Below are 25,035 nucleotides of genomic sequence, written 5' to 3' on the forward strand. Positions count from 1 at the left end.
TCTGAAATTCACTAATATACATCTCAATTGATGCCCACTACTTGAGTTGTGCCAACTCCTTAAACCGTAACTTGAGATCTTTGGCATCAAATCTCTCTATGAGTCTCTCAGTGAACTCGTAAGATGTGATCTGATTATGTCCCAGGGTTACCATGCCATGGTGCCACCACTCATGTGCTGGACCATCCAAATGAATAGCCACATACTTGATAGCCTCCTCCTCAGGAATAGGATTCAGATGGAAGTATGTATCTACCTTCTGCACCCAAGCTCATGCAGCCATCTTCCCTAAAGCATCATAATAAGGTAAATAAAGTTTTCCAACTTTCTTTGTCAGCTCAAAGTTTTGATTTCTCCTTCCTGATCTGGGCATGTGTCTCATCCTCAAGTCCATATAATCTTTGAGGGAAATATCTGCCTGAAACTTCGATCCACTAGCCTCCCAATCCCTCCTAAAGTGATCCTGTAACTCGGTAATCTGCGGTTCATTAATTGGTTGAACTAGATCTCTTGGTGGGAAGGTGGGTAGAAGAGGTCTCGAACTCACTGTTTGAGCTAGGCGTGCAACATGTCTAAAGTTATCAGCCTCATTCCCATTGTTGCCATGTCCATTATTACCATTAATGTTATTCTTAGGACCGTTGTTGTTGCCTTGGCCTCCATTATTATCATTGTCCCTATTGTTATATTTTCCCCCATTGTTATTGTTTCCATTGTTGGCATTGTTAGCCGATTGGATGCGTCCGGCGGTGTTTCTGTAGCCGACGGATTGACTGTCGTCGGTGTTTTGTATTTTGTAGCCAACGGGTAAATAGTTTGTAGTGGATGTAATGTTGTGGCCGACGGGTAAATAGTTTGTAGTGGATGTAATGTTGTGGCCGACGGACTCCTTCGGGAAGGTTCGGCGATAGTATTTATATCCCGTCTGGGATCATTGTAAATCATCAATCATCTACTATTGCGAATATTATTCTGCTATTCTATTCCATTGTCTGCATGCGTTCATTTATTTTACATGTACGGTAAACAGGCATCACCTAGATTAATATTAACGCCCATCTGTCTAGCCATAAGATGCAACATCATATCCATTCACCTATTTTGCTCTTGTTGCATATGCTCATCCTCCTCTAATGTACCCAATAACCATTTGAACATTACCTCCTCCTAATCTGCACTGGTATTCCTGCTTCCACCTAATCTTGTATTCCTGTCAACTTGGTCACCCATATTGTTGTTTTGTTCAAAGAATATCTCCTCTGTGTTTGTATGACTGGATTGTATGTCCCTATGCACGAATGAACTAGACTATTCACTCTGCAAGTCTGAACTCCTATTTTGTCTTGCTCTGGTATTGCGGAAATTATAAAGCCCCTGTTGCATGCTCAAACATAAATGCTTAGCCCTTTTTAATTTCTGATTTTAGTGTTTTGACATTTTGTCAAACACTTTTCCCTCTATCCAACTGTTCCAAATTCCCTATAAGACCTCCACAGGATGGCAAGACTTATAGCTCTGATACCACTGTAATGGGCACTAAGAAATGCCCAAAAAACTGAAACGACTGCTGATAGTGATTTTAATGCCTTTGCATAGATTTGAAACCATATAACATGAACAAGAAGGAATTTATGCAAAACTGAAGATTGAACTACTATTAAATAATATTAGTTTTCAAGCTAATAAAATCAAATACATAGCAAACTTTCCAATTCACTAATTACTCTAGCATTATAATATGTTCGAGTCATGATTTCCCAACTTGCTGCTACAGTAATATGAATAGTGCCGCACTACAATGCTGGTATAGTAAAAATTGCCTTCAATCAGTCTAAGACCTTCATAAAAACATTCCTCCACAATGGTATAAGTATCGGACAAGAAATGAGAATGGTATGAGCAAACACCCAATCCGCCTGTAACTGAAAATGCGCCCAAGCTGCCTGTTAATGAAGCTAATAGCAATGAATTCCGAAGGCCAAACCCCAAGGGAATGGCGTCTAGAATGTCACAAGAGAGGATAGACGTCTTCTAATGCCAAGAACAGATCCGTAACTCATGCATCCAATTTCTTCTCATAGTCAACCTGCCTAACAATAGCCACAAACTTTCCCTTTATTCCTACTTCATAGGGTCGACCACTTTTCACAAGCAATGTGGGATAAATAAAATAAAATAAATAAAAGGCTAATGGTCACACAACCAGACAACTGATAAAGTGGGGACATTACAAGATGTGTTAAGTTTTATTTTACTTATATCTAATTAATGATCCACGGTAAGTAGTTTACTTTTCTAATAATTTCTGTTTCACTAACTTACCATGAGACTTCAATTTTGTAGGTTAGCTCACTAGTGATGTTTCAGTTAAAATTTTATTTCTAAATTAGGCTCCATCACTCCATTGGCAAGTTATTTTATTTTGGGTTATATGATGGTTTTATTGCAACCTAAAAACCTTAAAGTTTTCGTAAAAATAACTTTGTTCAGTTTTCCTAATTTGATGTTTTTCAGGGTGCATATGTATGGACTTGCAAGTGTTTGATAGAAGAGGTAAAAACATGAACTGTTTTTATGGATTTATTCAAACGATAGGAAAGAATGTCCTTTGTAATATATAATTCATATCTGTGCTAAAAAATGTGTTTCGATTTAAATTGCTGCAAGTTGTTACTGAAACATTGAAATTAAACTGGGTCTATTCATCACATTTTGTAGGAATCTAGGTAAGAGGACTAGTATTCTTAGAAAGTAATTGCACGTAATGTGCTCAAGAAATTTGCAATTGAGACTGAAATAGAAAAATATGTTGGCAATCATGGCCTTCATGGAAATATGAAATTGTCATGTACAGAATGCACGATGGAGTTCTTTTTATATTTAATGTTGGTACTTATCAGCTGATTACATTCAGACAACAATCCAGAAAGAGTTGAGATCACATTATGCTTGTATGATTATCATCCAAATGTTTTCCTCCCAGTAATTAATTTGACCCTAAATATAATACCCCTACCCTCACACACACACATACATATATAAATTTATATATAGACACATATATCTACATATATTTATGTGTGTGTGTGTGGAGGGATGGAGAGAGAGAGAGAGAGAGAGAGAGAGAGAGAGAGAGAGAGAGAGAGATTTCAATCTTGGTAAATATCAACCACAAGTAGGAATTGGAATATGAAAACTTATAGTGCAAATTTGACAAGAAATTGAGAGTGTTTTCATCCTTGGTGTGGAGATGAATAAAATGCTCAATCTTTGAGAAGGGGCTTGATAGCAATAACCAAAATGGATACCTCTTCTCTTTCCAGTCCTTATTTTATATTTTTCCCTTTTAAATTCCAATTATGTTTTCTCACTTAAAACAACCTCCAAAGGTGTTCAAAAACAATTTTTTATTTGGCCCACTTAGAGAAAGTAATAATATTTAAGTCATCCCTCTATAAAATTATAAATAAAGCTAGTATTTGCTTCTATATCCAATAAATTCTATACATGAAGTAATAAAAATGAAATTTCATACCAGGGATGGGAGTAAAATATATCTTTATTCACACACAAAATTATTAGAGAAAAAGACTAGAGATGATCAGCCAAGGATCACAGGTGATCCATCTACTTCATACTGTATTCTTTGACGATACACAATTTCTTTATAGGATCCGATAGTTGTCAATAGGAACACAACAGTCAGCCAACCAATTCCTATAACTAGCTGAGAATGACAGGTGTATAATTAGTACATCATCCTGATAACCAATAATATTGAAACATGATAACAAACAATGCCTGCCTGACCACATCACCCCAACCTCCCATCCCACCTCCCCAAGAAAGGGAAAAAATAAAAGTTGTCTTATAGACAAGTAAACATCAAGTAATTTTTGGGAAGACTTATTCCAATAGTGTAGATAACGACTTGCAATGTGCAAACTCACACTTGTAGTATACTCAAAAAAATCAAATGGGGGTCTGAGTAACACTCAATGTATCATTTACTAATTTATTTCTCTACTATCATTCCTTATCTGAAATAAAAATGAGCTTCAAGCCTACTAGAATCACTGGATATTTTGGAAGGGTTTTTGGAACTTTTGATACCATAAATCAACATTTTCATCATTTACCTAAGGTGCAATAATTGGGTAGCTCTTGAGGCCTTCAAATGGAGAGAATTGTTAAGATTATAGCTACAGTCGGATTGATTTAATTGTAAGATACAATGTTGACATAATATATCATATACATAATATTATAAATATATTATATTATTTTACATATATATTATATATAATACATATGTTATATTGTATTGTTAATATATATTAACTAATAATGATTAATCATAGAGACATGTCTCCTACTCTTATATTTATAAGAGATTGGGATCTGCATTTGGAACATATCTATAACAATGGCAATATAATTACATTTGCAGAAACCAATCTATGTTACTTAAAACATGGTATCAGAGCTAGGATGCAAATGTGAGAGAGAATAGAAATGAAGAAAAATTCATAGAAAGGAGTAATCAAATTATACATGGTTGGCATCGAATATTCTATAACATATTAGAAAGAGGGAAATATATAGATTATCTTGTATCTGCCTGAGTATACACAACACGAGGGAGAACACACAAGAGAAGAGATTGAACATTGAAGTCAAGAGCCAACATCTGAATCATTACAACCACTAGAGACACAAGGTATCCAAGTCAGCATATTCAACCAAAAAGAGGGTTCACGATAATCTGCAACACAAATCATTGTAAGCTGTAACACATCAGATAGAGAAGGGTCTTCGACATCCAGTATCAACTGAAGGTTATAAATCTCCACCCTCGATGTATACCTTGCAGTTGGGGAGAATTCAAGGAGTAAAGACATCGAATAAATAAAATAAGAAAGGAATACTGAACACTTAGAGAAGGAAAATATACGTCAACTTCCATGAGAATCCAAGGAAGGAGTGCACAAAATAGAATATCAAAGTCTTTCCATCCATTTGAGGTACCCCATGAACATACTACGTGAATGGAGATCATGTCAGGCCTTCAAATATTGTATTAAGGGTAACATTTCATGATAGACAGTGAGACGACATACGCAATTGCATGGAATAGTTTCATGTGTAAGCCTATGAATACATCACCACCAGAATGATTGCTCAGAGTAATTCAATGTCTCTAAAGTCCACAATATTAATATCCATGTATCACTGATTACGGGAGTTTTTGCTTGAAGTATTGAGCAGCACCATCCTCATGAGATTTTTTTTAATACATGGACATTATCATGGAGATACGCCTAAAATCATGCACTAGAAATTGATCAGAATTAAACTCAACCATTGATCATAATTGGACTCAACCATTCATAAGACTTCAATTCCCCTTGAAACATAGGAAAAGGGCACCCATGCGATTTAAGCGAAGGGATAAAGTGGCCATCAAACCCCACGCATAAACTAAGAATGTAATATTATACATCTACCAAAATGAGGGAAAATAGATGTTAATGATTGTGTCTTCAATTGTACAAAAGTAAATATTATTCAAGTTTATATTTGAACACCATTTTCAGGAAGCAATTATCACATTGGGAAAGGATTGGATCCAAGAGACCACCCATTCAAATAAGTAAAAATGCATGATTGTTACGTGGAACAGTGAATACATTTTGAGAGGAATATAAACAAAGGTAGAACATCTTTAAAACAATGATTCATGGTTAAAATCCATAGAGGGCTTTTAAATCCAATTTCTAACTGGAAGCTTTGGAGTGAATTGAAGAAGATCCCAAACAGGGACATTACCATTCCTCTGACAAAATTTCAAAAAAATTCAAAATCCAAAGCCAAAATTTGATAGTAAAATCTAGAGCTAGAATTTGATGCTAAAATCAAACTTATGGAAGGCACATTCAGAATTTGTCATGGATGATGATTGACATAAGCTTGAGACTAATCGAATTTAAAAATAATTATATAGGGGTTGACAATGGATATCATATCAAACTATAGCCATATACCAAAAATGGAGGTATCTGGGTCTAATGAATGCTAGAGATGTCAAGGATATGGTATGGCAGAAGTGACTAAAATCTACATTGCATACCAAAATGAAATACATGCATTAGTCAATATAGTTATTGGGAGAATGAGAATCGATACAATAATATATGGAGAATGTTAACAAGATGAGAATATTGGATATGTTATATTTATCTCTTCCTTTATCATTTTGACCCACTTCATTAAATGATTGCCTATTCAATGTTAATGGTTTCATATTATCTATTGTAGGACTAAATTAACATATCTTGATCAGCTAATCATCATACAATTGAGACTTAACTATTAGTGCCAACTCTTTTGCTAGCTTTTTAAAATTGACTTCATATTTTCTATTGCTTTCCAATGCATAACTAGGGGCTTTGTCATGTCCCCTCTCTAGTATGACTAGCAGAGTCATGAGAGTTGGCCTATTATTGGAGTCTTGTAGGCTAGCAGTGGTGGATAGAGACTCATACTGGATACTTAGTGACCAGAGTTGGCTCTATGGTCAATGCCAGTCGAGGCAATTCCCTAATTTTAGGGAAATTTAGGGTTGTGGCAATGATTAGATTTGAGGCTCCTTGGGGCTAGTATACGGTTTCAGTTTCAGGGTGATAGGGTATATTCCCTACTTTCTAGGAGCTTCCCTAGTTTTTAGGGATGGGACTGCCAGTTGGCCTACATTGCCTGACATTTTCACAAGTAGCTGATAGGACCCGTTCACTGATTATTTGGTTGGTTTGGCCTTGCAGTTGAATTTGGCTTTCTAGTTGAATAAAAGGAAATATTGGAAATATTAAAAATATTTCCTTAGTCTGTGTTTAAATAAATTAAAATAAAGCTATTTATATAGCTAATTGGAGTAAATAAGGGGATTTTTGGTTTCATCTGGTCAAGCAGGCCTATGTGTTATAGCTTGTTGGAAAGGTCTTGAATTATTATAACATATTTTCATCATCCGAAGACCTTTGGGCACCTAGAGATATGTTATTTGAGGCAAGGGGTATTTTTCCTATACATAAAGGCCTTTTGATTGAGAAGATACCATTTTATAATAAAGGGAAAGACATATTTCTCCCTTTAGGGTTCAATTGGCTTTGAGAGGTAGATAAAAGAGATGTTGGCTCATTCTTTCATTATCTTTTACATTTTCATTCTTGGTATTTGCGATTTTTCTCTGAGGAGCGATTCTAGAGGACTGAGACACAAACACTAGAGCCTGGCTATTGGGACACAAACCCCAATAGATGTTTTGAGTAGCATTCTGTAGCATTGTTTAGCAGTTGACAAAGATTGTTAAGTTCAGCGTTTGGGGGTGCTTGTGCATTGCACATTAAGGGTCTTGTTTGGCATGTTGGGATCTTTTTGCTGCCTTGGCGTGACTATAGCAGCCATATGGCTGCCTTTCAGCTGGCACATGATTTGTTGGTTGGCTTACGTTAGCCATCTCTGCCCTTTTGGTGCGTGGCTGGTCCATTCTTGCAGCTGGCGTCATCATTCTTTGTTTGTAAACACTTTTGCTGGCATACTAATTACATATCTTGCCTGTTATGATTTGTAGCTATTTTGGTTGACTAAATATTATAGTATTTGTTGTTGTTGTAAATTATTGTTTTACTTATATCTAGAAAATGCAAAAAATTAAGAAAAAATCTTTTGCAACTTCTGTCTAATTCTCTAAGACCACAAGAAAAGCGTAGGAAAATCTATTATTTTAATTAAAATTTACAGAAGTTAAGTGAAAGGATACTTTTGGGATCTTTTAGGCTTGCTGCTTTGTCTCCTTTGGTGAGTTAAAAAATACCAATTCTTGTTTTAGCTTCTCCCTTGGCACATCCTGCTGGCCTGAATAACAGAAAAGGTTTAAAATAAGATACGCTCTCCAAATTATTTAACTTGGGATTAAAACCAAAATTTACTAGTATCATACTACCCCTCCTTGTGTAGCTTGTAGAGGGGAGACAATCTCTACATTCAGAAAACTAATTGTCTAAGTGATGGCCAATAATATGGCCTATGAAGGCCTCATAATTTATCATAGAAGTATATAAGATTGCATTCAAGAAAGAAAGATCTTTATGTGAGTAGTCATGGGATTGAATAGTGATTGAAAACTCCATAAAATGGAATAAGTAGAAATTTTACATTGTGGGGGGAATATGTAATAACCCTCAACAGGGGATAGCTTAATTAAACATCAGTTTTTCTTCGCAAGGTTAATGGTTTGACATTTCGTCAAACACTTTGCATGAAATCTCTATCTGATTGTTTTTAATCTTTAGACTACTTATGCTTGCTTGTAATGGTTCAAATTTAGTTTAGACGTATGCAAATGGTTATTAGATGTCAGAAACAAAGAAGTTGAAGTACAAATGCAATCTTTTTTGACCATTCAAATACATACATATGATTTCAGCCTGTGAAATGTGCATCTACAGCCAAAAGACATTTTTACAAACACTTGGCATGCAATGATTGAAACACATAACTTCAACTCATGAAATTTGCAATTAAATGAAGAACCTGTAGGTGACTGCTGTAGATATCAAATTGCAGCAGATTTGTATGAGGAACAACGTACAACAGTATGCTTCCTCCAACTTTAGGCAGATCGCAATTAGCATGTAATAGACACTTCCCCAATAAAGAAAACATCAAATTCCAAAGGAAAACACAGGTCTGCAACTTATAATTTCTATCTCCAAACCCTTTCGAATTAGCCCAATTCACTCACAAACATCTTCTCCTCTTGCACAGTTAATGCAGTTGAGAAGACAAATCAAATTGCTATACTTCAGTAGCAATTTGCACTACCAATTTCAAACAATCTTCCACTACACTTTAGTAGTGGATAAGAAATCCTTAGAACAAACCCTTATACTTCAGCAAGCACAAACTTTAGAACCTCAGAAAAGGCCACAAAGGCATAAAAAAAAAAGAAAATATCCAAGCATGCTTTTTCCCAACAAAATGAGCTCATATTTATAATGCTTTTGTTGACAAAAGTTTCCAAAAGAACTCAAATTCTGAAATTATGAAAGTTTCTCAAAAGAACTCAACTCTTGAAACTTTCTAGCTTAACTCTTTTGACAACATGTAATACTTGACTTAGGCATAGTATTAATGAAATAAACAGCCCCTTCCAATGATGATTCAACCCTCAAGTTAAGTGATAATATAAAGTTAAATTATAACTTTATAATAAGTCATTTAATGATTTAATAATAATTTGGCTACTAAAAATATTATAACTCCCAAAATACTCATTTAAATATGCCTTCTAAAATAGGAGTCAGTCCTAATTTTTCTCCATATGACCAAATGCACTTTTCAAAATTAGAAAGGGTCCATCTCAATCAAACCCAACTTACAACAAATAGTAATTACACAAAACTAAGCCCAAATGAAGTCTTATTTGAGCCAAACGAAGACCAACCTGTAACTAATTGAGTTGTGGAGAACATAGGACCATCCCAAGCCAAGCCACTTCCTCAGAAGATCCTCAATGCACAATAGTTAGCCTACGAGGATCATAATAATAGGCTAATCTCTCAAACTCTGATAATTACAAAAATGGGGACACTCTTCCCTCCCTAAGATTGCTTGTTCTCAAGCAATTTCGAAGCAAAATGAACATCATAGATCACCTGGATCCCATGCGTAGAACTGCGTACTATCCAAGTTGTGTACAAACAACTCCTGTAGCACTAGTATGCAAATAATTGACATCAATATTAGAATCATTTGAAAACCAACTCTAGAGTTTGAGGATGGCAACATCACATCAAAACTCAACCCAACTGAAATACCAACTCTATCCACACCTGAGTCCCCATCAAACTGATACTCACACCCAATTGCACGATGGAGATAGTAACAACCATAGGTACCTTAAACACTACACCAACTACCTCTACTAAACTATCCTGGGTGTGTAGATACTGCAAGGGGTCTAATTTGCAGCTATCAATCACATCCACAAATGATGGTGCTAACCCATCGCATAATGGATGGTATGAAATTGGAGCCAACCTACACTGGTGTGAAACCAAATCCTCTACCTATGGGTCAAAATAAAAGTGATGAGCACTCCTCACAACGTAATGTCGATAAAAACTACCAATCTTTGTCAAGGGCTCTCAGTATTAGTTTGCGAATCAGAAGATGGCTCCAATCTCTAACTCTAAACTATTGGTCGAGCAGGATCCTGGGCAATCCTCTCAACAAACCCAACCTTGAAATCCCTGTGAGGAAGCATAGTAGACCAAGTCTCTACAATCTTTCCCACCAACTTTTGAATGTTATGAGAGCCTCGGATGAGAGTACCCTTAGACACTCTGTACGAATCCTCCTGCACATCCAAATTCTCTAAAAGACACTCCGTGAAAGACTCTGTGTAGTAGAAATTATATGTGGAAGCATCAACCTGTTCCGTTGCGTCCCACAACTAATCCCTCTGAAAATTTGGAACTGCCATCTGTCTAATGGTACCAACTATATGAAATGAAGAAATAGATTTGCTTCTGGCAGAAGGAAGCAAATCACCATGAGAGCTCATCTCCCTTGATGCTCTTACCTCCTTTGTACCTACTACACTCATATGCTAGATGGATGTGTTGGCCACATCATCGCGTCCCTCATCCCCAACCGTGGAAGCAAACTCACCACCAACCACAATATGTAATTGAACAGGCTCTAGCGCTAGTGTTGACTGTACCCACTCTAACTCCACGATAACCTCATCCAACTGTGACTGTGACTCTTGAAGAGCCAACTGAGTATATTGAAGAGAGCCCATAGTCACCTCAAGCTCCTGGGTGAGCTTAGCTACCTCCTCTTTCCCTAACAATGTCTCATAACAGGTGCTACCCCACTCCAGAGGGTAATCCCTGTCAGCAACTAATTGAGAGTAACTATGCTTCAAGATCTTGGCAGCCTCTCGAAGAGCATGAATCTCTGCTAGGGAAAGACTACTATCACTGTACTCATCTAACATAGGAGCACCCCAACCATATGTAGCTAGCATCTGACGGATAACATCATAATGCTCAAGAGTTGAAGCAATGTCACTATCTCTCACCTTCAATTAACTGGTCGCATGATGCCTTTGTAATCCCTGACTCCAATGCAAGCTCCCTGTGTCACTAACTACTCTGTGATAGGAAACAGAATCAGAACTGCCCACCATGAGATTACCCACTGCATGTGTGCTATCAAACTCACATAACTTTGCATCCGAGATAGAACTACTATGTACCTCAATCAACTCCTCATCTGAAGAAATGGAAGCCCTCACAATATCAATATCCCCACACGTCTCAGCTTCCACCTCAAAAGATAGATCCTGTAAACATTGATCCTGGGACCCATCCAAAACCTCCTTGGAGTCATCAGCTAATACTTGGCAAAGGATATCATACTTGGTGCAGCTCATAGCATCATCAAATGTATCATTAGATGTGTTCATATTATTTGCATCCACATCTCCTAATAAAGCCTTAACTACGGACACCTGACTCTGCACACATAACTCAATGTCAACTTATGAATCTCTAATGCTAGAGCATGAACCTGCATCTACTAACTTCGTTGTATCACCCAAATCACCAACATCACAACTGGGTGACTCCATACATGCATCGGTCCCACTTGAGGAAGCAACTGCCTCTTGAACTGGAGTAACACTATGACAACTCACATACAAATCTCCAATAATAATTCCCTCTTCAAGAGAGTGTGAAATATCAGTAGTAACAATGACATCAACTGTCTCTACACTAATTGTAGCAACAACTCTGGGAGCTTCAACCTACTAAAGCTCAACACCGCTATCCATTGCTGCCATTGACACAACCACATGTCCCTATGAAATAAGTCCATCATCAATACTATAGAAAGGACTAGTAGGTACCGTACTAAATATAGGTACATTTGCATCATGGACACCTATCGGGAAAAACTCAAGCCTCCTTCTCACTGACCCTCTAAAGGCGGAAACCATATACCTTGCAGCTCTCTCAATCGTCTTTGCATTCAACAAGCTCTCTGCCAACCTCTACTGATGAAGCTTAAGTTTCTCCATACTCTCCCTCAAGGCATTTAATTTCCTACCATCTTCCTCACTACTCTACCAACTCTGGAAACTACTAGGCCTCTGGTATCTATGCATCGCTAGAAAAAGCTAGAGTGCTGGTCACTCTGCAAACAATGTATACCGCATATGGGGTAAATAGATTAATGCACACAGACAATAGACAAGAACGACAGTACTCCTTTTATTATTCGCATATGCCAAAGAGATTACATAATGCTTATGATGATAATTACAATGATCCCGAATGGTGTATATATACTTCTCGAAGAACCTTTCCAAAGGGGTCTGTCGGCTACATAACAATCACTAAAGGGCTGTCGGCTACATAACAAGAATCTTCTCGAAGGGGCCCATCGGCTGTTTTACAATTTTGCCGACATCATCCCCCCCAAAAAGAAAAGTCATCTCCTGACGACAATTAAACAAAACTCAAAATAACCAAAGTACATCAATACATAAATGCTAAACAGAGGGATGTGTCCTTGGCATAGTGGTCGTCCATGCTCTCAACTCGTTCAGCTCCGCCCATAGCTTGTAGACTTGCTCTTTCCTAACCCTCAGTTTTGCTTCTACCTCCATCTGAAGCTCTAGAGCTGATTGCATCATTTCTGCAATTTTCCCCAACTCTTTCTCTTTTCCTGCTGCCACTTGTTCCTTTTCAGCTGCCAACTGTTCCTTTTCTACTGCGAACTTCTGTAGCTGACTTTGTTTGTCTAATAGGGCTGCCCTCTTGCATTCCCAGGCTGCCATCTCTAAGGCCAACTTGGCAATTGACTCCTCCTGAGCCCTCTCAGTTACTACCTGATCTATTTGGCTCCTTCGAAGAGTGTAATACGCCTCCCTGTATAACTTCACTACCTCATGAATCAAAGCCTCTACTCGGCTCTCCATACTAGGATCTCTCATCCTAGCCCAATCTTACCGCATCTCTGCAGTCTCCACATTCAGCCATCCCTGCTCCTCAAAACAAAATGTAAAGGCAATTGGGCATCCCAATCTCATAAAAGATGATTCCCTCCAGCTCCTTCACAACTGAGTCCAATGCCTGAGTCTCTGTTGAAGCTAACACCTAGCGAGCCCAAGACGCCAGAGCTGCTACATCAACAAGAAATGCCTCTCTCATCCCTGTCTCCTGCACTACTGGATGTTCCTGCTGTACACCCATAGCCGTCTCTATCGCTTCCGCCATATGCTCAACAACACTATGCGACGATCTCACATCCTGAACTGGCTCCACTACCTGTGCCTGTTGAGTGTCTTCCTCCGGATGTCGTCCCGTGTTGGTGTTTGCATATAGGCCATCCGAGGGACTGGAGTACGATGGAACCGCGTACTCAAATACGTACTCAACCTCTGAGTTCTACTCTCCCTATCACGCTTAGGTGATGCTAAGAGTTTTGCATCCGACCGTACTACATCCAAGTGCACACCAGACATACTCTGGCTCTCTGCTATCTCTGGTACTGGTAAGTCGGGTACCTCCATGGCAGTCTCCTCTCCCTTCTCTGGCACACTCTCTACTGTAGGTGCCACAGATTTTGGTGCTGGTTGTTCTTCTGTAGGTGCCATGGTTTCTGCTACCAGAAGTGCTTCAACAAGAGCTGGCATGCTCTCTCGGCTGACAAGTGTTGTCACCCATGCAAATCCCATGGCAAACCCAACTCCTAGTTGGACTGAGGGAGGCCTTACCCCGTGCTGCTAGGGTGCTGCTACTGTAACCAATTGCTGGGGTGTTGCAGTCATCACTATCGGTTGCCGTGTCTATCCAAACCCTAGTATATGAGTCATGTGCAAACCCGCTCGAACCAAACAGGAAGTGGCAGATAGTGTTAGGCATGGAAATAACAAGGGAGTGGCTGTGACAATCTCAACCTCTTCGTCATCGTCTTCTTCTTCCTCCTCTCCCATGTTGTTCTCCTTGGAAGATGTCTCCTGTCGGCCACTGTCTGTATCACCTCCTGTATCTAGCTAGGGTCTCTTTTGTCCTGCAAAGCCCTTTTGCCCAATAGCTGAGTCTAAGTGTTTCCACTACATGATAGGAGGTTCCCCGGGAGCTAATGGTCTAGGTCTTGCCTCCAGCCTATCCTCTGGAATCATCCACGCTGTAGCATTGAGGAAGAGACCTATGGCATATAAGATGCCCGATCATGCACCTTCCTATTCATTACGTTGTTCATCATGGATACCTACAAAAAGGAGATATTAGATGCCCTACTTGATCTCGTAAGTCTACTCTTAACTAAATCCATCAAGCATCACCACGGTCCCTCCTAGATGTCTGTTTTCTTCAATCCCCTACATTTTGATGTCTCAGCGAACACTTCTTGTTCTGCTTCAGCCATGTCTCCACATACCAATCTGATCAAAAACATTTTTACCTCCTTGGAAATTTTCTTAGGCTGAACCTTCTTGCCCGACGGCCTTGGTATGCCAAACATTTGCATGAAATCCGTTGCTTTGAATGAAACTACCAGGTCTTTTCCCAAGTACTGAAATGTGCTCTTCTGAGAGCCCCTGCCATAAGTCTCAATCATGACACGCAGGAAACCCTCGTATTCTCAAATGCAAAAAATAGGCATTCGAATTGCCCATTCAACTTGTGCCCTTTTGATGCTGGCTTTTACTAGGTGACTGTCCTGAGTTTCCTGCTACCACTTTCTACAATCCATACCGCTCAATCCTTCAAATGCTATATTTTGTGGTGTGATCTCAGTGGTTGCAAGTGCTTGTGCCTTATGCTTCTGCTTCCTACTGCTGCTAGTGCCTTCACTTTGGTTACGTGTAGTCGACATTTTTATGCCCTTCTCAGATGTAGATTCTTCCAATGCTCTTTTCCACTTTCTCTTTCCTACAGACTCCATTTATTCTTTTATTTGGTTAGGTCACTTCTCTCTTCGTACGAACCAACTGCTCTACAAATTTCTTTGCTTCCCAGGCGGCCGTACGACCCTATTAGTTGCTTTGCACTAGCCATATACCACTTGATTTGCCTTACTGGGTGAATGTCGTACAGTCTCAGATGGTTTGCTTTATCGAGCCATACATCGTTTGGCCTTGCTCTGCCTTATGCTTTTTTTTATTTCATTAGACAAGCACTCCGCCGTATAGTGGTGCAACTACCGTCATATCCAACTCCAATTCACCAAATACAGTCAGAGCTAGGGTTCCTAGTAGTGGAATGTACCATAGCGCTGATCAATCATTTCATCTAGGATAGGAATGAGTGATATGAATGCTCCTGATTGATATGAATCGGGTGTTTGAAGGATATATGATAATTTGTGAATTCAGAGCCCCCCCTGTACGGTGTTTTCATAGAATAAATTATCAATAAAACAAGGGGGCCGTACGGTGTTTACATACCATATGGATACTGTACATGCAATGTAAACTCCATAAGGTGAAATCGGTACAGTCCATATATTGAAAGCACTGTTTCTGTTTTTGACAATACTCTTCCACCTGTTGAAGATGTTGTACGGTTTCTGTAGCTGAAATCCAATCGAGTTGATGCGTCCCTCCACCCCTTTAATTTCCGTACGCTGCAACGTTTCCTTGGTCTGGTTGGCCATACAGTGACCCATTGCCCATTATTGCCATACGATGGTTTTATAAGCATAAGCTATGCTTTGACCATACAATGTTTTTTAAGATTATAAGTCCATTTTTTAAAGTTCGTACGGGGGAAAAGCACAACCTTCACTACTTTTTCGTACGGTTATGAGTCTTTAGAAAGGCTGTACAGCAATTTGAAACTGCTGTACGGTGCCTTCCAGCCCAACTTAAGTTACTGTACGGAGACTTTTTTTTTTTAAAAGTGAACAAACTCGAAGAGAAGCGGCTATTGGGACAATGGTCCATGGAGGTGACGCAGAATAGGCGCAAAGCGTGGCATGATAAACACCTGAAATTGAACAAGTTCCAACCAGGCCAGCTAGTATTGAAGTATGATGGACGAAATGGAATCAAACCGTGCAAGTTTAAAAGTCAAATGGGTCGGGCCATACCAAATCCGAGAAGTAGGTGATAACGGAGCAATAAAGTTGTGGACATTGGACGGGTAGGAAATTCTGGAAACAGTGAACAGTTCGAAATTGAAAATATATCAAGCGTGACGTGTTCCGTCATCAACGAATATTAGGGAGCAGTAGAATTTTTGTGGAAAAAAAAAAACAAAACAATAAAAGAAAATTGAAAAAAAAGAAAAAGAAGAGGAATAGTCTCCGCATGGTTGCCATATGGTAACTTAAGTTGCGCTAGAAGGCACCGTATGGCGGTTTCAAATCGTCGTACGGCCTTTCTAAAGACTCTCATACCCTTATGGAAAAGCAGTTAAGGTTGTGTTTTTCCACCATACAGACTTTAAAAAAAGGACTTATAATCTTAAAAAACACCATACAATCAAAGCGTAGCTTGTGCTTATAAAACCATTGTACGACAATAATGGACAATGGGTCGCTGTATGGCCAATCAGACCGAGGAAACCTTGCAGCATAGGGAAATTGAAGGGGTGGAGGGACGCATCAACTCCATTGGATTTTCAGCTACAAAAACCGTACGGCATCTTCAGCAAGTGGAAGAGTACTGTAGGAAAACAGAAACAGTGCTTTCAGTATATGGACCGTACAAATTTTACCTTATGGAGTTTACATTCCGCGTACAATATCCGTATGGTATGTAAACACCATACGGCCCCCTTGTTTTATTGATAATTTATTCTATGAAAACACTGTATGGGGGGGCGGGGCTCTGAATTCACAAATTATCATGTATCCTTCAAACACTCAATTCATATCAAGCAGGAGCATTCGTATCACTCATTCCTATCCTAGATGAAATGATTGAGCAGCGCTACGGTACATTCCATCGCTAGGAACCCTAGCCCTAACTGTATTTGGTGAATTGGAGTTGGATATGATGGTAGTTGCACCACTGTACGATGGAGGGCTTGTCTGATGAAATAGAACAAAGCATAAGGCAGAGCAAGGTCGTACGATGTACGGCTCCATAAAGGAAACCATTTTAGACCATACGACATTCACCCAATAAGGCAAACCAAGTGGTATACGGCTAGTGCAGAGCAGCTAATAGGGCCATACGGCCGCCTGGGAAGCAAAGAAATTTGTAGAGCAGTTGGTTCGTACAAAGAGAGAAGTGACCTAACCAAATAAAAAAATAAATGGACTCTCTAGGTAAGAGAAAGTGGAAAAGAGCATTGGAAAAATCTACAGCTGAGAAGGGCATAAAATGTCGACGACACGTAAACAAAGTAAAGGCACCAGTAGCAACAGCAAGCAAAAGCGTAAGGCACAGGAACCTGCAACCACTAAGATCACACCACAAAATATAGCATTTGAAGGATTGAGTGGTATGGACTGTAGAAAGTGGTGGCAGGAAACTCAGGACAGATACCGAGTAAAAGCCAGCATCAAAAGGGCACAAGTGGAATGGGAATACGAGGGTTTCTTGCATGTCATGATTGAGACTTATGGAAGGGGCTCTCGGAAGAGCACATTTCAGTACTTGGGAAAAGACCTGGTAGTTTCACATGGGTGTTTGGCATACCAAGGCCGTAGGGCAAGAAGGTTCAACTTAAGAAGATTTCCAAGGAGGTAAAAATGTTTTTGATCAAACTAGTATGTGGAGACATGGCTGAAGTGGAATAGGAAGTGTTCGCTGAGACATCAAAAGATAGGGGATTGAAGAAAATAGACATCCAAGAGGGACTGTGGTGATGCCTAATGGATTTAGTTAAGAGCAGACTTATGGGATCAAGTAGGGCATCTGATATCTCCTTTCCGCAGGTATCCATGATGAACGACATAATGAGTGAGAAGTGTGACTAGTTGATGAGACTTAGAGCTACTATAGGCATGGAGTGTCTGTGTACCAAAGGTGGAGGGAACAACAGAGCAAGCCTTTCGAGAGTGATACGTTTTGAGGCACTTGGAGTATGTGTGGACGTGAGGTTGTCTTGGTGGATGCATAGAGAGCTCGAGAGGAGCTGATTATCCAGTTGAAGGCAGTATGACGACACTTGGCTCAGTGTACCTAGGAGTTGGAAGCAGAGAAAGCAGCACGAGTGGCTATCAAGGTTAGCTAAGGAGACAGTATTGTGTTAGTAGAGGCTATAAATGCAATGTGGTTTGGAGACCAATGTGTTGTAGGCACAGGACGAATATGAAAGTGGTGTGGCAGAAACAAATCTATCTTGTTGTAGTTAGTTAGTTAATCTGTCTCAGATATTTTGTAATTGTTGTCCGGAGACAACTTTTCCTTTTGGGGGGGATGATGTCGTCAGTAAATATTGTGTAGCCGACAAGTTGATGTCGTGAGTAAATATTGTGTAGCTGACAGGTTGATGTCGTCGGTAATTGTTATGTAGTCGATAGGCCCCTTCGAGAAAGTTATCCGGGAAGTATATGTACACCATCCGAGATGGTTGCAATCATCATTGAAAGCACTATGTAATCTCTTCGGCAAATATGCGAATAATAAAAGGAGTACTACTATTCTTGTCTATTGTTTGTGTGCATTAATCTATTTACCCCATACGGTAAACAAACAACAATAAATCTGAAATAAAAAATATTTTCCTATCCCACGAGATGGCAGAAAATTGCTCTAATACCATAGTAGTAACCCTCAACAGGTGATAGCTTAATTAAACGTCAATTTTTCTTCATAAGATTAACGGTTTGACATTTCGTCAAACACTTTGCATGAAATCTCTATCTCATTTTTTATCTTTAGATTACTTTTGCTTGCTTGTAATGGTTCAAATTTAGTTTAGAAGCATGCAAATGGTTATTAGATGTCCAAATAAAGAAGCTGAAGTACAAATGCAATCTTTTTTGACCATTCAAATACATACATATGATTTCAACCTATGAAATGTGCATCTACAGCCAATAGACATTTTTACAAACACTTGGTATGCAATTACTGGAACACATAACTACAACTCATGAAATTTGCAATTAAATGAAGAACCTGTAGGCAATTGTTGTAGATATCAAATTGCAGCATATTTGTATCAGGGCAGATCGCAGTTAGCATGTAATAGACGCTGCCTCAATAAAGAAAACATCGAACTCCAAAGGAAAATGTGCGTTTGCAACTTATAATTTCTATCTTGAAACCCTTTCGAATTAGATCAATTCACTCACAAACATCAACTTCTCTTGCAGAGTTAATGCAGTTTAGAAGACAAATCAAATTGCTATACTTCATTAGAAATTTGCACTACCAATTTAGACAATCTTCCACTATACTTTAGTAGTGGATAACAAATCATTAGAACAAACCCTTATACTTTAGTAAGGGCACAAACTTTATAACCTCAGAAAAAGCCACAAAGACATCAAAAGAAAAAAAAAAATCCAAGCATGCTTTTCCCAACGAAACAAGCTCATATTTATAATGCCTTTGTTGACAAAAGTTTCCAAAAGAACTCAACTTATGAAATTGTAAAAGTTTCCCAAAAGTAACTCAACTCGTGAAACTTTCCAACTTAACTCTTTTGGCAACATTTAATACTTGACTTAGGCATAGTATTAATGAAATAAATGGCCCCTTCCAATGATGACTCAACCCTCAACATTAATGATATTATAAAGTTAAAGTATAACTTTATAATAAGTCATTTAACGATTTAATAATAATTTGGCCACTAAAAATATTATAACTCCCAAAATACTCATCATTTAAATATGTCGTTTGAAATAGGAGTGAGTCCTAATTTTTCTCCATGTGCCCAAAAGCTCTTTCCAAAAATATAAAGGGTCCATCTCAATCAAACTCAACATACCACAAATAGTAAGTAAAACAAAACTAAGTCTGATTTGAACCAAACGAAATTCAACCTGTAACTTACTAAGTTGTGGAGAAGATAAGACCATCCCAAGCCAAGCCACTACCTCAGAAGACCCTCTATCTACAATAATTAGCCCATGAGGATCACAATAATAAGCAAATCTCTAAAAATGATGATGTTTACCGTACAGGTAAAGAAAATGAACACATATAGACAACGAACACGAACAGAATAGCAGAATTATATTCACATATGCCAAAACATACATTAGGCTTCATAATATTCACAATAGTAGATGATTGATGCTTTACAATGATCCCAGACAGGATATAAATACTACCGCCAAACCTTCTCAAGGGAGTCCGTCGGCCACAAATATTCTATCCGCTACAAACTATTTACCTGTCGGCTACAAAATACAAAACACCGACGACAGTCAATCCGTCGGCTACAGAAACACCACCGGACCCATCCAATCGGCTAACACCATCCCCCCTAAAAAAAAAGTCGTCTCCTGACGACTAACAAAATATCTGAGACAAATTAACAAACAAAATACATTAACGAACTAATTGCAACACGAAAAATGTGCTTCTATCCCATTACTTTCACATTCATCCCGTGCCTGTAGCCTCTGCTAACACAATACTGTCTCCTCAAGCTGACCTTGATAGCCACCCGTGCTGCTTTTTCTGTCCAACTCCTCGGTACCCCGAGCCAAGTGTCGTTGCACTGCCTCCAACTGGATGATCAGCTCCTCCCGAGCTCTCTACGCATCCACCAAGACCTCACAGCCAATACCTACTCCTACTGCCTCTGGTACACAGAAAGTCCATGCCTGCAACAACTTCAACACTTCTCAACTGGTCAGACTCCCACGACTGATATCTGCAACGATTGGGGGTCCAGGGGGCAACGCCCCCGGCGGGGTCGAGGGGCAGCGCCCCAGGCAAATGCCTCGCCGCCAAGACCAAATTAGCACTTCGCAACCCACACAAAAATGCACGGAACCCACCATTTCTGTCATTTTCTATCGATTCTGCACTCTTTCTGGCAACTACAGATGCGTCCCCTTTCCTTTGGCATCATCTGTAACTCATTTTGAACAACTTGAATCTGTCGTCGTTTTTTTTTACTACTTCCTCTACAATCCACCACAAATCCCTCTGCACACAGAAATTCTTCTCCTTCCCTACACAAATTCCATCTTGGCTCCTGCAATTTTACTGTGATGCCGCTAAACTCAAAAGCGCCCAAACTAAATATGCCATATTTTTCTCATTCCTCACAAAACCCTGAGCGTCTCCTTCTGGCAGAACAAGCACTCTTCTTTATGTCTTTGTTTCCCCACGGAAGTCTGGCTGGAGGAGGGAATGGAGTCCGAGGCTTGCGTTTAGCTTCATGTGTTCTGATGCCTCCGATGCTTTGTTCAGATGTTTGCAGTGCCTCCTCCATCCCAATCGATCCGTCTCACAATCCTGAGCAACCTTTTGTGCAGATTCCTATGTTTCTTTCTCCTGCACTATCCTGGCAACGAATGGCAGTATGGAACAGAAGACCACGTGCGGCTCCAAGGCGGACGAATGGAATGGCAACGTGCTTCAGTCGGGGGATTAAGAAGTTTTATGCTCGCAGACCTTTCCTTATACCGGCGGAGACTTCTAGCGAGAATGATTTCTTTTAAGTCCGCAGCCTTCCTATTTACTGGCGAAGACTGCCCGCACGAAGGAGATGTTTGGAGGTTTTGGTGGAAAAAAACCCAAAAAAATAAAGTATTTAAGCCCGCGGGGCTTTGCTTGGCAAAGAATGTTTTTGTCTTAGCCTGTCCGCGGGGCTTTTATTAACCCGTGAACAGACTGTCCACGAGGCCTTTCCTTTGTTGCCCGCGGACAGTTGTTGCCCGCGGACAGACTTGCCCGCGGGGCCTTTCTGTCCGCGAGGCCTCTGTCTGTTACGCCCGCAGACAGACTTGCCCGCGGGGCCTTTCTATTCGCGGGGCCCCCATTATTATTATTTTTTTTATTTTTTATTTTTATATTTGGTTTTTCAATGTTTTTTTTCCTTTTTTTTTTTCAATACATCAAATGACAGAGGTACCTCCAGATGACGTCGCTGCCAGGGAGTCCTGTAATGACGACGATGGAGGATTCAATGACGGCGAGAACTTTCTTACGCGGTATAGTTTCAACTTAGATCCGTTAACTGACTGAGCCATCTCCTGTCCGTCCAAGGTCGCCAGTTTGATTGCTCCATTGTCGCCGACCTTCCGAATCTGATATGGTCCAACCCATCTGCCCTTAAACTTTTCCACTTTGATTTCATTCTGACCGTCGTATGGCTTACGTTTGTTCTGTGCCACCTCCATCGCCCAATGTGCCTGCGGTCATCGCGCAACTGGATTATTTCCTTGCTGTCGGTGCCCTTCCGCTAATTTTATGCTGCGGTGTAACCTTTTCTTTCCACGCGGTCCATTCACCATGTACCAGACAGTGGGATCTTTCGTTTTTCTGTGTTCAAACTGTATGTTCTTCCCCTCAGCTTCAGCCATGGCAACTTTTCCTTCTTCCACTTCCCTGCATTCCTCCGAACATTCATTTTTCTCTGTTTTGTCACGTTCGTCGACCGTTAACATATTGCAACTCGGAAACAGTTCGTAGTCTTCTATCTGCCAGTGGAACAGGCCATTCACCGAGTCCAGGTCGTCGTCATTCGATCCTCCATCAAGTCTCAATACTCCCTCCTCGTCTGGTTCCATTCTCCTCTTTGCTTCGTCATCACTTTCGCCGTCACTTTCTGAATTTGATGATGCTGCCTCCTCACCGAACTTTTGTGTATGCAGGTCAATTGTGAATCTTTTGCCTCCGCGCTCCATTGATAGGGTATTTCGTTTCCAATCATGTTTTACTTTTGCTTGTACCAACCAATCTCGTCCCAGAATAACATCATATCCTTTTCTTTTTAATGGAATGACCACAAAATTCAATAAAAATTGTTGCGTACCAATTGTTACCGGCTGCGCTTTCAAGATTTCCAACGATTTGATACCGTGCTGGTCTGCCGTGAGCAACTGAAATGCAGGTGGCCACAATGTCGGCTTTCCCAACTTCTTCCAAGTATCTTCTGGCAAGACATTCACGCCGGACCCTCCGTCGACAATTGTCTATCAAAACATTTCCCAAAATCCCCATTTTGACGACCGCCGGATGCCATCCGGATGTGAGTGCCAGTAGCATTGGGTCTGTTGTCATCACTTCCTTGCTATCCCTTCCTGTGTCCTCCGGTGCTTTCGGAAATGGTGTATGATTTAGAATGGCCGTTCGTAACTGGGGCATTGTGAGGTCGTCACTTATCTTGACCGGTATCTCCGTTTGTAAGATCTGTCGTACAATGTTTATTTCTGCGAAGTTTTTTGCCAAGGTGTTGGTGATGTCCTTCAACTGAGATGTCCCTGCCGACGATGCCTTTGCAATGTCCGCCCGTGCTTCCCCCACTTTTCTCTTTTCCTCCGCTTGCCTTCGTGTAATTGCCAGAACCTCCTCTACATCCGTGCCAACAGTGATCAAGTTTACTCTAGACTTTGGACACTTGGAATCTTCGTGATCGCCGGGTCCGCACCATCTGCATAATAATTTGGGTGTGTTTGTCGCTGTACAATCCCGCGCAAAATGACCCCACAGATTACATGCTCAGCATTGAATGATCAGCCGTCCGTTTGCATCATACTGAGTTCGACTTCGGCTCCCATTATTATTGTTATTGTTTGCATTGTTATTTTGCCCTCTACTATTATTCCTATATCCTCCAGATGTAGCACCGGCAGTATTCGTGTTTCCACTACTACCCGACTAGGAAGCCTCCTGTGTGAGAAGCACCTACGGAGATCCTCTTGTCTTCATGTTAAAGGGGCAGTCTTTTGTTGAATGGCCCATGATTTGACAAATGTCACAAAATTGGTTTTTTGGACACGATTCTTTAGTATGGCCGTCGGTCTTACATTCTGTGCACCACAGTTCACTTTCTTTTGGCTCCTTCTGCATGTTTTCAAATTCCTTCATCATGCGAACCATATCCTTCTATAGGGCACGAACCTTCTTGCTGCTGCCTTCGTCGTCGTTGCTATCATCTCCGGCAGGTTCGTCGTCATCAGAATCAGAGGAGCTCGTTTTCTTCTTCTTTGTCTTCTGTTCACTTTCAAGGTCCAGTGCTCTGTTATACGCATCCACATATGATGACGGTGGGACAATTTTCATTTTCCTCCGCAATTTCGATCGTAGGCCGTCCACGAACCATCTTTTCTGCAATCCGTCCGCCGGCTTGCTTTCCATTTTGTTTATTAAGTCTTTTAATCTCCCGGCATAGACACGGACAGTTTCATGCTTACCCTGTTTGGTATTGAAAATTTCTGCTACGATTTCATTATCATCCTGCAAAAGTTTAAACTCCGCCAGGAACTCCTTTTTAATGTTATCCCATCTATTTAGCTTTTGTGGATCCGTATCCGAAAACCAATCAATTGCCATGCCCTGTAGGGTTGCCGGAAATTGTCTCATCCAGTCGTCTTCATCAGTTATGCCATTTGCACTCCAGATCGTTTCACATGTCTTACAATGTCGAATGGGATCGGTCGTACCATCGCCCTTAAACTTTGGCAGTTTCTCTTTTGGTCCCGCCATCACAATTGGTTTCTGTAAACAGGCGTTGCTCGGTCCTGCAACACTGGCGCTCTTTACTCCCACCCCGGCGGTCTGCACTCCCACACCAACAATCTGTACTCCCACACTGGCGGACTGGTCTCCCACACCGGCGGTCTTCTCTCCCACACCGGCGGACTAGTCTCCCACACCGGAGGTCTGCACTCCCACACCAGCGGTCTGCACTCCTACACCGGCAGTCTGCTCTCCCACACCGGCGGACTGCTCTCCCACATCGGAGGTCTTGACAGCTGCGAACCTTGGTGAAGAAGAAGGATCTTCTCCCGCGGAAGTCTATCTCGGACGAAGAGGTCACTCCACGCTTGTGCTCCCTCGGCACTGTGAGCCATGCGAGTTGATGCTCT

The 25,035-nt window shown here is 40.4% G+C and overlaps 1 protein-coding gene across 3 annotated transcripts in view; it reads left to right on the plus strand.

Moving 5' to 3' along the window:
- LOC149570742 (yacP-like NYN domain protein) overlaps positions 1 to 25,035 on the plus strand; it is a 423,912-nt gene that overhangs the window by 288,297 nt on the left and 110,580 nt on the right. For all 3 annotated transcript variants that reach the window (XM_089823260.1, XM_089823261.1, XM_089823258.1), the window contains exon 8: positions 2,515 to 2,553. In XM_089823260.1, the coding sequence (XP_089679386.1) occupies positions 2,515 to 2,553 (39 nt within the window). The remainder of the gene's footprint in view (positions 1 to 2,514; positions 2,554 to 25,035) is intronic.

Source organism: Cupressus sempervirens, chromosome 3 (assembly GCF_028749045.1).
Source record: "Cupressus sempervirens isolate cs-2001-9-10 chromosome 3, ASM2874904v1, whole genome shotgun sequence".
In the NCBI taxonomy this organism is placed as follows: Eukaryota; Viridiplantae; Streptophyta; class Pinopsida; order Cupressales; family Cupressaceae; genus Cupressus; species Cupressus sempervirens.